This window comes from Oryza glaberrima, chromosome 7 (genome assembly GCF_000147395.1).
Source record: "Oryza glaberrima chromosome 7, OglaRS2, whole genome shotgun sequence".
Lineage (NCBI taxonomy): Eukaryota > Viridiplantae > Streptophyta > Magnoliopsida > Poales > Poaceae > Oryza > Oryza glaberrima.
The window spans coordinates 1,137,571-1,151,255 of record NC_068332.1 but is presented as its reverse complement, the minus strand read 5'-3'; the positions used below and the strand labels follow the sequence as shown (position 1 = coordinate 1,151,255).

At 40.3% G+C, this 13,685-nt stretch overlaps 1 protein-coding gene and 2 pseudogenes across 4 annotated transcripts; 2 read left to right on the top strand and 1 right to left on the bottom strand.

The window, feature by feature from the left end:
* The first annotated feature begins 1,267 nt into the window (after positions 1 to 1,267).
* LOC127779972 (receptor kinase-like protein Xa21) lies at positions 1,268 to 6,193 on the top strand. 4 transcript variants are annotated; one of them, XM_052306906.1, is made up of 4 exons: positions 1,268 to 2,014; positions 2,299 to 2,332; positions 2,455 to 5,185; positions 5,283 to 6,193. In XM_052306906.1, the coding sequence occupies exons 1-4, from the start codon at positions 1,905 to 1,907 to the stop codon at positions 5,648 to 5,650; spliced, it is 3,243 nt and encodes a 1,080-aa protein (XP_052162866.1). In that variant the 5' UTR covers positions 1,268 to 1,904; the 3' UTR covers positions 5,651 to 6,193. The 4 variants fall into 4 exon arrangements, with proteins under 4 accessions (XP_052162866.1, XP_052162865.1, XP_052162867.1 ...); XM_052306905.1 differs by having other exon boundaries at positions 2,446 to 5,185; XM_052306907.1 differs by lacking the exon at positions 2,299 to 2,332 and having other exon boundaries at positions 2,446 to 5,185; positions 5,283 to 6,191.
* A 908-nt stretch (positions 6,194 to 7,101) lies between these two features.
* Positions 7,102 to 9,251, top strand: LOC127778381 (NAD(P)H-quinone oxidoreductase subunit 5, chloroplastic-like; annotated as a pseudogene).
* Positions 9,252 to 10,159: 908 nt separating this feature from the next.
* Positions 10,160 to 13,610, bottom strand: LOC127778950 (uncharacterized; annotated as a pseudogene).
* Between the last annotated feature and the right edge of the window lie 75 nt (positions 13,611 to 13,685).

Here is a 13,685-nt window from a genome sequence, read left to right as displayed (position 1 = left end):
AGGCTGAAAACCGCTTCGAATCGAGTTAGGATGGTAATTTATCCGGTTTTAAGAGTTTGGGATGCTAAATGTCCGGTATTATAGTTTAGGGGGATAAATCGTACTACCGTAATAGTTCGCGGGGGTGGTAATTCGTACTTTTTCTTGGAAATTTCGGATCCAATTCAGAATTTTTCTTGGAAAGTTTCGGGAAGAAATTGGAACAGAATAATATAAACTAGCATGGCGGCCCGCGCAGATTGCGCGGCTAGCATCATTATATTTTCTCTCATATAATATATGATATGTTTTCTCATTATATTATTCAAATATATTAAAATGACAACATAATTTTAAATTTTGCAATAACTTTACAAAACCACTAATGTGTAATATTCATATTATATTTTATATACGTGTTAGTTATTAATTATTTTTAATATCAAATTTTAGTTATTTGTAAATTATATATTCCTATATGGACTTTAGACTCGTCTTTTAATATTTCTTTTTTTAAATTCCGAATTTTCTGTAAATTGTATTTCTATATAGACTCCTCTTCTTCCAATATTATTTATTTTTATTTCTGAATTTTTATTATTTCTAATTGTATTTCTATGTGGACTCTAAACTCATATTTCAATATTCTTTAATTTTTAATTTCGAATTTTAGTTACTTCTAAATTGTATTCCTATATTGACTTTAAACTCTTCTTCCCATATTTTTATTAATTTCGAATTTTAGTTATTTGTAAATTGTATTTTTATACGGACTCTAAACTCTACTTTTAATTTTATTATGTTTATTCCAAATTTTAGTTAGTTTTAAATTCCTATATGACTTCTAATATTCCTTATTTTTTAATTCCGAATTTCTATTATTTCCTAATTGTATTTCTATATGCTCTACTTCTTATATTCCTTATTTTTAATTCCAAATTTCATTTATTTTCTAATTGTATTTCTATATGGACTCTAGTCACCTCTTCTAATATTTCTTATTTTTTAATTCCGAATTTCAACTATGTCTGAATTGTATTTCTATATGGACTCTAGTCTCCTCTTCTAATATTCCTTATTTTTTAATTACGAATTTCAGCTATTTCTAAATTGTATTTTTATATGAACTCTGCTTATTTTTTCTTCGATTAATGTGAGAATTTTTAGACCTTGAGAACAAACGTGTTGGCTACTTTTTTTTTTATGGATGATATATAATAGATAGATTCATATAGACGAAAAGGTTATCTATTGATGCCTAGATGACAGGGACAGAGGAAGAGGGAAACCCATTACCGGCCGTAGTATCCGTCCCCAATGCCCAATTCCCCCCACCATTGCCGACTCTCTTCCTCGCTTCCGGCCGACGGCCGCACTTCCCATCTCCTCCTCCCCTAGCTGGTTACTCCTCCCAAGCTGCCTCCGATCCATCGGATGGTGTGCAGTGTGCTCGTCCCTCCAGGCCGCCGGCGGCAACCATGGTCCACGGACTGTGGCAGCTCGACCTCAGTCAGATCCATGGCGAGGCGGCCCTCAACTTCAGGCGGTCGGCATTGCTCCACCTTGCAGATCCAGGTGCTGTGGACCACTGCTTTTTTTTTCCCCATGGAGCACCCGTTCCTTGTAGGAGTACAAGGGATGGTGACATCATGCGAGGTCATTGCTCGTTCGTCTTCTCCACCACGCTGTGCATAAGAGTCTACACGAATGGTATCCGATGCAAGGCCACTCGTTGTCGCCTGGGCAACGCGTCACTGGGAAAATGTCAAAAAGGCCGTGGCAGATGAAAACGATCTGGATGGAGATGTGATGCCGATTCATCAGTTTTTCAGGCTTTGAATCATGAAACTGGCTGCAATTTTCCTATACGTGCAGGACTGGATTGGCAAAATGTGGAAAATTCATGGCAGGTGAAAACGATATGGATGGAGATATGCCGTAAATTTCTCCCATTTAAGCCCTTCTCGGGACACTTCGAACCTTCAATTTTTCTTAGCAACACTTTTCGCCTGATCAGTAACACCGACGTAACAAGGTGCCCCCCCCCCCCCCCCCCCCCTGCCTTTGCTCTCTTCGTGTTTCATGCCATACAATTCGTTGGTCTTATGTCAATCTTTACTTATTGGATGCTAGCATGACTATCGTGCGAACAATTTATAAACAGTTGGGTAGAATTAAGTGCTATTTTTACTTACACTTCCTCTTCGTCTTTCCAAGATGATAGCTCGATTGCCTGCCTTTCTGGGATGATAGTTCGCCTTTCTTTCTTCTTCTTCTTTTTTTTCATAATAGACAGATAACAAGCAGCTCGTTTTGCAGTGAAATAGCAATCGACTTCAACTGTCATTGCACCGTATGTAGTCCAGCTTCATGCCAATTTGTCCCAAAATATGCTATCTTTCACTCACTTTTTTCTCTCCTGGAATGTACATGTTTGTCCCACATACTGATGGCATCCTCCTTTAGTTCTTTCAGCTAGCAAAGATCTCTCATAAGGGTACAACTGCAAGCAAGCAGCACATGGAACTGGGTATGTTTATACCGTGCACCATGGTGTTGTTATTACTGTCATATGGAGCTGGAGGCATCAAGGGCGGCGCATCAACGCAAGATGGGGACGTCAATGGCACAGACTTGGCCTCGCTCCTAGATTTCAAGCGAGCGATCACGAACGATCCTTTCGGAGCCATGAGCTCGTGGAACACCAACACACACTTGTGCCGGTGGAAGGGCGTCACATGCGACCAGCGGGCGCACCGCGTCGTGGCACTGGACCTCGTTGGGCAAACATTGACCGGGCAGATCTCCCATTCCCTTGGAAACATGTCGTACCTCACTTCTCTGAGCCTCCCCGACAACTTGCTCTCCGGCCGAGTGCCACCTCAGCTTGGCAACCTGCGGAAGCTGGTGTTTCTTGACCTGAGTGGCAACTTGTTGCAGGGTATTATTCCGGAGGCACTCATAAACTGCACCAGATTAAGGACGTTGGACGTTTCAAGGAACCATCTAGTTGGTGATATCACTCCCAACATAGCCCTCCTCCCCAACCTGCGAAATATGCGGCTTCACTCCAACAACCTCACTGGGATCATCCCACCAGAAATAGGGAACATCACTTCGCTCAATACTGTCATTCTTCAAGGCAACATGCTCGAGGGATCCATTCCTGAGGAGCTTGGGAAGCTGTCCAACATGTCCTACTTGTTGCTAGGTGGAAATCGGCTGTCAGGCAGGATCCCGGAGGTGCTCTTCAATCTGTCACACATCCACGAAATTGCACTACCACTTAATATGCTGCATGGTCCATTGACATCTGACCTTGGCAACTTCATTCCTAACCTTCAGCAACTTTACTTGGGTGGCAACATGTTGGGAGGTCATATCCCTGATTCATTGGGCAATGCAACTGAGCTGCAGTGGCTAGACCTATCATATAACCAAGGGTTTACTGGCCGAATCCCTCCTTCTCTTGGTAAACTCCGGAAGATCGAAAAGCTTGGTCTTGACATGAACAATCTTGAAGCAAGAGACAGTTGGGGGTGGGAATTCCTAGATGCATTGAGCAACTGCACGCGTCTTAAGATGCTCTCACTGCACCAAAATCTACTGCAAGGTGTCCTGCCGAATTCTGTTGGCAACCTCTCCTCTAGCATGGACAACCTTGTGTTGAGTAACAACATGCTTTCAGGGTTAGTGCCCTCGAGCATAGGAAATCTTCATAGGTTAACTAAGTTTGGATTGGATTTCAACAGTTTTACTGGTCCGATTGAAGGGTGGATTGGAAGCATGGTAAATTTACAGGCTTTATACCTAGACAGCAACAACTTCACTGGGAACATTCCAGCTGCCATTGGCAACACCTCCCAGATGTCAGAATTGTTTCTTTCAAACAATCAATTCCATGGTTTCATACCATCCAGCCTAGGAAAACTTCGACAGCTCTCAAAGTTAGACCTCAGTTATAACAATCTTGAAGGCAACATACCTAAAGAGGTCTTCACAGTACCCACAATTGTCCAATGTGGATTATCCCACAATAATTTGCAAGGCCTGATCCCTTCTTTAAGTAGCCTTCAACAGCTTAGCTATCTTGATCTTTCATCAAATAACCTTACTGGGGAAATTCCTCCTACTTTGGGCACATGTCAGCAATTAGGAACCATCAACATGGGGCAAAACTTCCTCTCAGGAAGCATTCCCACATCTTTGGGAAACCTTAGCATCCTAACTTTGTTCAATCTTTCACATAACAATTTGACAGGATCTATCCCAATTGCTCTAAGCAAACTACAGTTTCTCACCCAGTTGGATTTATCAGATAATCATCTTGAAGGTCAAGTGCCAACAGATGGGGTATTCAGAAATGCTACGGCCATCTCACTTGAAGGCAACCGACAGCTTTGTGGAGGAGTACTGGAGTTACATATGCCTTCATGCCCCACTGTTTATAAAAGTAAAACTGGACGACGACATTTTTTGGTCAAGGTATTGGTCCCTACATTAGGCATTTTATGTCTCATATTTCTGGCCTACCTTGCAATTTTCAGAAAGAAGATGTTCAGAAAGCAGTTACCATTGCTGCCTTCTAGTGATCAGTTTGCTATAGTTTCTTTTAAAGATCTAGCTCAAGCTACAGAGAACTTCGCAGAAAGTAATCTGATTGGGAGAGGAAGCTACGGTTCAGTGTACAAAGGAACGCTAACCCAAGAAAACATGGTTGTCGCTGTGAAAGTTTTTCATCTTGATATGCAAGGTGCAGATAGAAGTTTCATGACAGAATGCAAAGCTTTGAGGAGCATTCGGCACCGGAATCTACTTCCAGTTCTAACTTCATGCTCAACAATTGATAATGTAGGCAATGATTTCAAGGCTCTAGTGTATAAGTTCATGCCCAATGGCAACTTGGATACTTGGCTGCACCCCGCAAGTGGTACAAATGCTTCAAATCAACTTAGCCTGTCCCAAAGAATAAACATAGCTGTTGACATAGCAGATGCATTGCAATATTTACACCATGACTGTGAGAATCCTATAATACACTGTGATCTAAAGCCAAGTAATGTCCTCCTAGACCATGATATGACTGCTCATTTGGGAGATTTTGGCATAGCGCATTTCTACCTCAAATCCAAGTCACCTGCCGTTGGAGATTCGAGCTCAATCAGTTCGATCGGTTTGAAAGGAACTATAGGGTATATTGCCCCAGGTATGTTTCTCTAGCTGTAACTTTTGCACTTATGTGACAACCAACTGGTTATTTACATGAACTCTTACCTTACCTTGCACATTTCACATGAACTCAGAATATGCTGGAGGAGGATTCCTCTCAACCTCTGGAGATGTATACAGCTTTGGCGTGGTACTATTGGAGTTGCTAACAGGGAAAAGGCCAACTGATCCTCTGTTCTGCAATGGACTTAGCATCGTCAGTTTCGTCGAGAGGAACTATCCAGATGTGATAGATCATATCATTGATACTTACCTCCGAAAAGATCTCAAGGAGCTTGCTCCAGCGATGTTGGACGAAGAGAAGGCAGCATACCAGTTGCTGTTGGACATGCTTGGAGTGGCACTTTCCTGCACACGCCAGAATCCCAGTGAACGAATGAACATGAGAGAGGCAGCAACAAAGCTGCAAGTGATCAACATATCGTATATATCTGGAATGTAGAGCTAAGTATACTATACACTTCATTAGTGCGCGTACCACAGTGTATAAAATGGCAGGTGGCATTTACAAGTAACTGTCTTTTGTTATCCATACATTTGACTATAAGAGCAATGCAAGTACAAAATTTACTCATCTGTAGACGCGGGCAGTCTCCCCGTAGCTGCTGTAGCCTGTTTTGGAGGAGTTTGGTGTAGAATGTAATCTCTGTAGCTTGATTCAAAAAAAAAAAATGTAATCTCTGTAGCTTGTAACTCTCTTGCCGAAAAATCTTAATAAACTTTGGCTGGCATACGCCAGCCTGCGAAAAAGCAAAATGTACTCACCTCACCAAGCTGGTTGAAAATAGTGCTCTAAACAAACTGCAATTGTGACTGGTGAAGAGGGTTAGAGGGAGGTTCAGTATCTTCACAATGTCAATTGGACAGTTACTGCAATGTATTTCTCCAAATAGTCTGTAACTAAACCAACTTTTGAGTAATATCTATGTTTCAGGCCAACAAATTGCTTGCCAGTTCTCAAAAAATAAAAATAAAAATGCTGTAGTAGTTTAAGAAAAAAATGGCAAGTTTTTGTCTTTGGAAGGATCCGTCAAATATAAACTGAATCAACTGAGCAAAAGAAAAGTAAAAAATATTACATTCCGTTGATAAACTGATTGATTACTCTCTATGACAGATTAATCGGTTAGTTGTGAAAGGGTATGTAGCCTAGTGATTGCAATGACCTGAGTAGCATCATAAGGTCCTGAGTTCAAATCTTTATAGGAGCGAATTTCAGATTAGGTTATTTGAAAGCTAAGTTCCCTATTTGATAGGCTAAGTTTCTAATTTTAAAAGGTTGCATATATCTGGTTGGATGTAGAGGCCAGATAAAAAATATCCTTCTCTAAAAAAAATAAAAAGAAAGACTAATCAGTCAGAATACTGATATAAGGTAGAGTCTCTCTACCATTTTGAGTCAAAAAAAAAATCAGTCAGAAGACAAGGTCAAGCTTAGCAACTGGACTAAGTACAAAAATTTTGGAATTCTTTTGAACAGCTGTAATGGAAAACCTGTCTGTTTGACGGATTAGAATTGTTCCCTTTCGGAGTCATCTGTTGGCTTGGCATGTCCACCCACCAATTAGCTTTTTCTCCTACTTGCTGCTTTTTGTGTGTTTCCTTTGTTTCTGTGTCTCAGTACACGATGAAGTAGAAGAAATATAGCATGTTTTTTTTTGTTACATCTCAAAATCATCATAAATACATATAACCTGAATTTTAAACCACCCAGAGGATACCACTGTCAAACTAAGAATTTCCAGGGGGGAAAACCATGCGCCTCCAATCATGGACACAGATGTAAATTCAAATAAAATATGACACATCTGATGAGCACGGCTGTACATTAGACTTCCAGACAATGAACATCATCTTATCACTATTTACCAACATAAGTTCATCTGTATAGCTATGGTATTCTTATTTCACCTGTCTATTCAACAAATAAATGGAAGTTCTATCTATCAATATCTATGGTCTTGGACCATCAATAATGATTTTTCCTTAGAATTTGGATACTTAATCGACCCGCTTACTTCTATTATGTTAATACTAATTACTACTGTAGGAATCCCGGTTCTTATTTATAGTGATGATTATATGTCTCACGATGAGGGATATTTGAGATTTTTTGTTTATATAAGTTTTTTCAGTACTTCCATGTTGGGATTGGTTACTAGTTCCAATTTGATACAAATTTATTTTTTTTGGGAGCTTGTGGGAATGTGTTCCTATTTATTGATAGTATTTTGGTTTACACGGCCAATTGCAGCGAGTGCTTGTCAAAAAGCTTTTGTAACTAATCGTGTAGGGGATTTTGGTCTGTTATTAGGAATTCTAGGTTTTTTTTGGATAACAGGTAGTTTAGAGTTTCGGGATTTGTTTAAAATAGCTAATAATTGGATTCCTAATAATGAGATTAACTCCTTGCTTACTATTTTGTGTGCTTTTTTATTATTCCTTGGTGCAGTTGCGAAATCGGCACAATTCCCTCTTCACGTATGGTTACCCAATGCTATGGAAGGACCCACCCCCATTTCAGCTCTTATACACGCAGCAACCATAGTTGCTGCGGGGATTTTTCTTATAGCTCGACTTCTTCCTCTTTTCATATCCCTACCTTTGATAATGAGTTTCATTTCTTTAATAGGTACACTAACACTTTTCTTAGGAGCCACTTTAGCTCTTGCTCAGAGAGATATTAAAAGAAGCTTAGCCTATTCTACAATGTCTCAATTGGGTTATATGATGTTAGCTCTAGGTATAGGTTCTTATCAAGCTGCTTTATTCCATTTGATCACTCATGCTTATTCGAAAGCTTTATTATTCTTGGGATCCGGATCTGTTATTCATTCAATGGAACCTCTTGTTGGATATTCACCAGATAAAAGTCAGAATATGGTTCTTATGGGTGGTTTAAGAAAATACATTCCAATTACAAGAACTTGTTTTTTATGGGGTACCCTTTCTCTTTGTGGTATTCCACCTCTTGCTTGCTTCTGGTCCAAAGATGAAATCCTTAGTAATAGTTGGTTATATTCACCCTTTTTTGGAATAATAGCTTCTTTTACTGCAGGATTAACTGCGTTTTATATGTTTCGGATATATTTACTTACTTTTGATGGGTATTTGCGTGTTCATTTTTAAAATTACAGTAGTACGAAAGAGGATTCGTTGTATTCAATATCGTTATGGGGAAAAAGGATATCTAAAGGAGTCAATAGAGATTTCGTTTTATCAATAGCGAAGAGTGGAGTTTCTTTTTTTTTCACAAAATCTATCCAAAATTCATGTTAATACAGGAAATAGGATAGGGTCCTTTAGTACTTCATTGGGGACTAAAAACACTTTTGTCTATCCTCATGAACCGGGAAATACTATGCTATTTCCTCTTCTTATATTATTGCTTTGTACTTTGTTTATTGGATCTATAGGAATCCATTTTGATAATGAAATAGGGGAATTACCCATATTATCAAAGTGGCTAACTCCCTCAATCAACTTTTTCCAAGAAAGTTCTAATTCTTCCATAAATTCATATGAATTTATCACTAATGCAATTTCTTCTGTAAGTCTAGCTATTTTTGGTCTATTCATAGCATATATGTTTTATGGATCTGCTTACTCTTTTTTTCAGAATTTGGATTTAATAAATTCCTTTGTAAAAGGGGTCTGAAAAAGTATTTTTTCCATCAACTAAAAAAAAGATATATAGTTGGTCATATAATCGCGGTTATATAGATATTTTCTATACTAGGACCTTTACCTTGGGTATAAGAGGATTAACCGAACTAACGCAGTTTTTCGACAAGGGTGTCATTGATGGAATTACCAATGGAGTAGGTCTTGCTAATTTTTGTATAGGAGAAGAAATTAAATATGTAGGGGGAGGTCGAATTTCGTCTTATTTATTCTTTTTTTTATGTTATGTATCTGTGTTCTTATTCTTTTTTCTTTCTTAAGGAATTCCCCTATCTCCTGCCTAAGTAGCTTTCCTATTTGCCGATTTTTTCCATTCCTCTGTGTAAATAGCCTAATATGGGTTCACAATCAATAACATCTTCACCATCGAGAGTAACGATCAGTCGAAGAACACCATGCATTGATGGGTGCTGAGGGCCCATATTGACTATCATGAGATCTTTTCTTGTAAGCGGTAGACTCATATCCTTTCTTCCTTAATTCATTATTCCATGAAAATGGATTATTACATGAATTCCTCAAAACGAGGCTCATCAAAATGCAAAATCTAAGACTATTATAAGACTACTAATAAAATAAGAAAAAAAATTCGAACGATGAAATTACCGCTCCCTAATATCCAACTGACTGATTAATTTCTTATAACGTACTCTATTTTTCTTGCCAAATAAGCCAGCAAACGTTGACGTTTTCCCAAAAGTCTTCGGAGACCTCTTTCCGATGAAAAATCTTTTTTGTGTAATTCCAAATGTGAAGCAAGTCTCCGTATCTTATTGGTGAAACTGAATACTTGAAATTCAACAGAACCCCAGTTTTCTTCTTTTTCTTCTTTAACCATAAATCCAAAAATTTTTCTACCTCCTTTCTTTTTCATGTATTTTTCTGATCAGGAAAAATAAAAAATTATGTCAGTTATTTTGAAGTTATTCTAATCTCGTACACACAAAAATTTGCAATTATTCATCTACTACTGGAATTTGGATTTATTTTATCGATGCAAATTGGATTTGGATAGAAGGGTACATTGTTTTATTTTAGATAGAAGAAAAGTTTCTTCTATCTAAAATAAAAGAATTTTGCTGATTTATTTATTGCTATATCCAATTTATGGAATTGATACACCGTTTAATTGATATCATTTAGCAAAATGAAACAGAGGATACCACTGTCAAACTAAGAATTTCCATGGGGGAAAAGCATGAGCCTCCAATCATGGTACACAGATGTAAATTCAAATAAAATATGACACATCTGATGAGCACGGCTGTACATTAGACTTCCAGACAATGAACATCATCTTATCACTATTTACCAACATAAGTTCTGGGTTGGACCAACAACAGAAGTATATGTAGCACACATTTCATATCAGTTAACTCCGAATGACTTAGATATTATCTCCCTACAAGTCACTTTTCTCAGTTAAAATATTACATTTGTACTTCACGTTTCTCTGATTTCCTGACTAGCACTAGCTCCACCTCTCCTAGAGTTAGAGCTCAGCCAAACAGTTTTAGCTCCACCCAAAATGGGAGTGGAGCTGAATGGAGCTCTATCATAAAATGAACCAAAGAGGTGGACCTGGTTTTAAGCGGCTCCATAACCCCACTCTAGACTCAACTTCTGGAGTTAAATTTAGGAGTTGAAACTCTACCAAACGAGCCCTATATCATCTAAAATTTCAAGCGCAGTAGAGGAGCTGCTAATTGTACTTCCTTCTCTTTCTGAACCCAATCAAGGATTGAGCCCTGAAGCTGGACAGGTGCGTGCGCAGCCCAAAGGCTGAGGAAGTCAGAGATTCCATCTGTGCGATGATGCATCTTATGATCCTGTTGTCGCAACGGCTTTGATTTCCTAGCTCCTCGAATGGTCCTCCGTGTGCTCAGAATGTTCACGGTCGCCTTCACAGCATGAAGATATGCAACACCATGTTTAGGCTTCCAAAGCATCTGATACACTGTCGCTTTCGCATTCTGATGAAAATAATCTACGGCCCTCGGCAACATGATCTCTTCCATTTGTTGCAAGGCAATATTTGTATGCAAGCAATGCTGCTCATTAGCATTAATCACCTCTATCACAGAACCCTCGACTGATGGGAATAGGCTTTCTGAAGATCCGTGAGGCGTATAGGCAAGTAGAACATTCAGATGCGGTCCACGCAGATATTCTTTGAGAGAAGATTTGCCCTCGACAATTGTTTCCCGTTCTCTGAACCCAGGCAGTGCAACATGGCACTGCAAATTCACTTGAATAACTGATTCTAGAGAGAAGTCTGGTAATTCTATCATGTTCATGTTGCCACTACCACATACCTTCTGATCATGATGCTTGCAACACACTGGGTTTGGGCGGAACCATTCGGTAGCTATACTGTGAAGGTTGTCCCAATGGTATAAACGAGAATGCGGTATCCAGGAGAAGTCTTGTGTAGGTAGCAGAGTAAGTTCTTTCCTGACAGTTTCAGTTACAGACTCGAAATGAGGAGCAAACAACTGCAAGCACTTAATTATAGTGCCAACTATGTTTGTACTCTCTGAAATCTGTAGTATCTACCAAGAAAAAAGTTATCCTCAGGTGCAGTGCCATCATTGTAAACGAAGAACACCATACCTTCTATCCTCTCTCTGCAATGTTATTGGGCCGTATCCAAAACAAATGTTGCTTATTTCCCTGAACCAATTTGTACTCTAGCATTTCACCTGCAAGAAGGTGCCCAATAAGAGGGTCGAAGAACAAGTAACGACGCGGTGTCCCTCCAGACTCCACAGATCTCAGAAAGTCATTAGCTCCATCTGCAAACCACTCGAATCTTCGAACGGTAGATCTAGTCGGCTCGTCGATATTGCCATAAAAGATGGACGATATCAGTGACTTGGTGGCATGGGCAATTCGCCTAGGAAAGAAGGAATCCCTTGCTACTTGTTTGGCCTCTTGTTCTTCCTGGACACGCTGCCTGCACATGCGTATTGTGTCATCACACTCTTCAGCAACACGTTTCAGCTTCTTCTGCCAACGTAGCAACGGCTCACTAGTGATCTGCCACTTCTTGGCTGTCTCAAGTGCAAGATCTAACTTGATTTGTGCCATCTCCAACCTGTCCATGTGTTCCTGCGCACTTGATTTTCGCTCATACTTGTCAATCATGCCAGATATGATTTTGTTCACTGTCTCATGAACGAGAGCAGAACTGACCACCTCCCCCATCTTCAGTAATCTGTAGGATTCCCTCCCTGATCAAGAATCAATATATACTATATCAATCATTAAATCAAAAGACAGACCAGTGAATTCTTAATAAGTACTAACAAAGTGCAATGCTGTAGGATATGAAAAGGCCAGCCTTCTGAATTGAATCAATTTTGTGATATAAGAGATATTCATGCAGGGGGCAGTGAAATGAAATAATGCATGATTCCATACAGAAAAAAGTGAGAAATTCAAAGTTCAATGTAAGGCCTAACCTTCTGGGTTGAATCAATAAGAAGTAACTTGGGGCCTTGGGGGTCAGACAGGTGCACCCAGAGAGAGAAAGTACCTAGCACAAGATAACTGGACTGCAGTTTTCAAGAATGAACAGTCCTGTAACACAAGGAGGTATTTATGCAGGGGGGCAGTGACGTGCATGATTCCAGGGAGAGAGAAAAAAAAGTGAGCATGTCAGAGTTGGGTGCTAAGCGCGTCTTTGTTTGATGTGTATGGTGGAGAGAACACATCACTCTAGTCTAATCTCCTGTTGATTCGTCAATCAACTTAAAGGACTACCCTCTTTTTGAGCTTTTGACCGTCCTAGGTGGGATTGATGATCTGCCACACTCTTTTAGACCGGAGATTTGATGGTTTGCAATCTTGGGCTAAAGCTAAGCATCAGTCGACACTGCAAAGTCTGCAATCAATTCAGTTCCGGCTACTAACCTTTACGGCCTGTTTGAAGAGAAGGGAAGAGGAATGAGAGTTTTAAGGAGGGAGTTGATAGTGGGATTGATCATGGGAGTTATATTTTTAGTCCCTATTCTTTGTTTGGTTTCACATCGAATTCCCTCCAAATCTCACGAATTAACAGGCCTCCTCCAGGTAAGAGATTGGTGGGAATTGGACCTCTTAATTCTCCATCCCAAACCCCTTCGAATTTCCAAATCTTTCAACCAAACTACAAACTTAAACTTTCAGATATCATACACTCTCATTCCCCATTACCACTCCCTCCAACCAAACAAACAGGCCGGTAGTCCTTTACCATCCCTTTCACCTCCTTGGTTGTGCATATACTTCGTGAATATAGAGCCCGGATTAATGAAAATCCTCGAAATTTGGTCGGCTCCTTCGCTGACCCGGCAAAAAGTTAATGAAAATCCATTATCTTAAAAAAAATCTCTTTCACCTCCTAAACAGAATTACAGAACAGTAATTAAGCATGGAACCAAAGAAAAAACTGGTTGCGAGATGCGGGGAAACTGAGCCGTACCACGGGCTAGTGCGCAGGCGCATGAAGCGGCCGCCGCGAGGCGCGAGCAAACAGCCGCTCTCTTCTTCTTCCCTCTCCGCGTCGCCGCACGCGCCACCACATAAGGCGCCACCTAGTGGTGGAGTTGCAGCGGATCGACGAATGCAACGCCATGCCCGGACCTCCCTGCGAGCGCCCTCGTCGGCGCGGACTATCGATCGACCAGAAACCCCGTCCTCCGGCGACGGCGGCGGCGGCGGCCGCGGCCGCGGAGGCCATGGCCAGCCGCGGCGGCGTGCTTGTGGTGGTCGGCCTTCATGCGGCCCAAGTGTCAGTGGAAGCTTGGCCA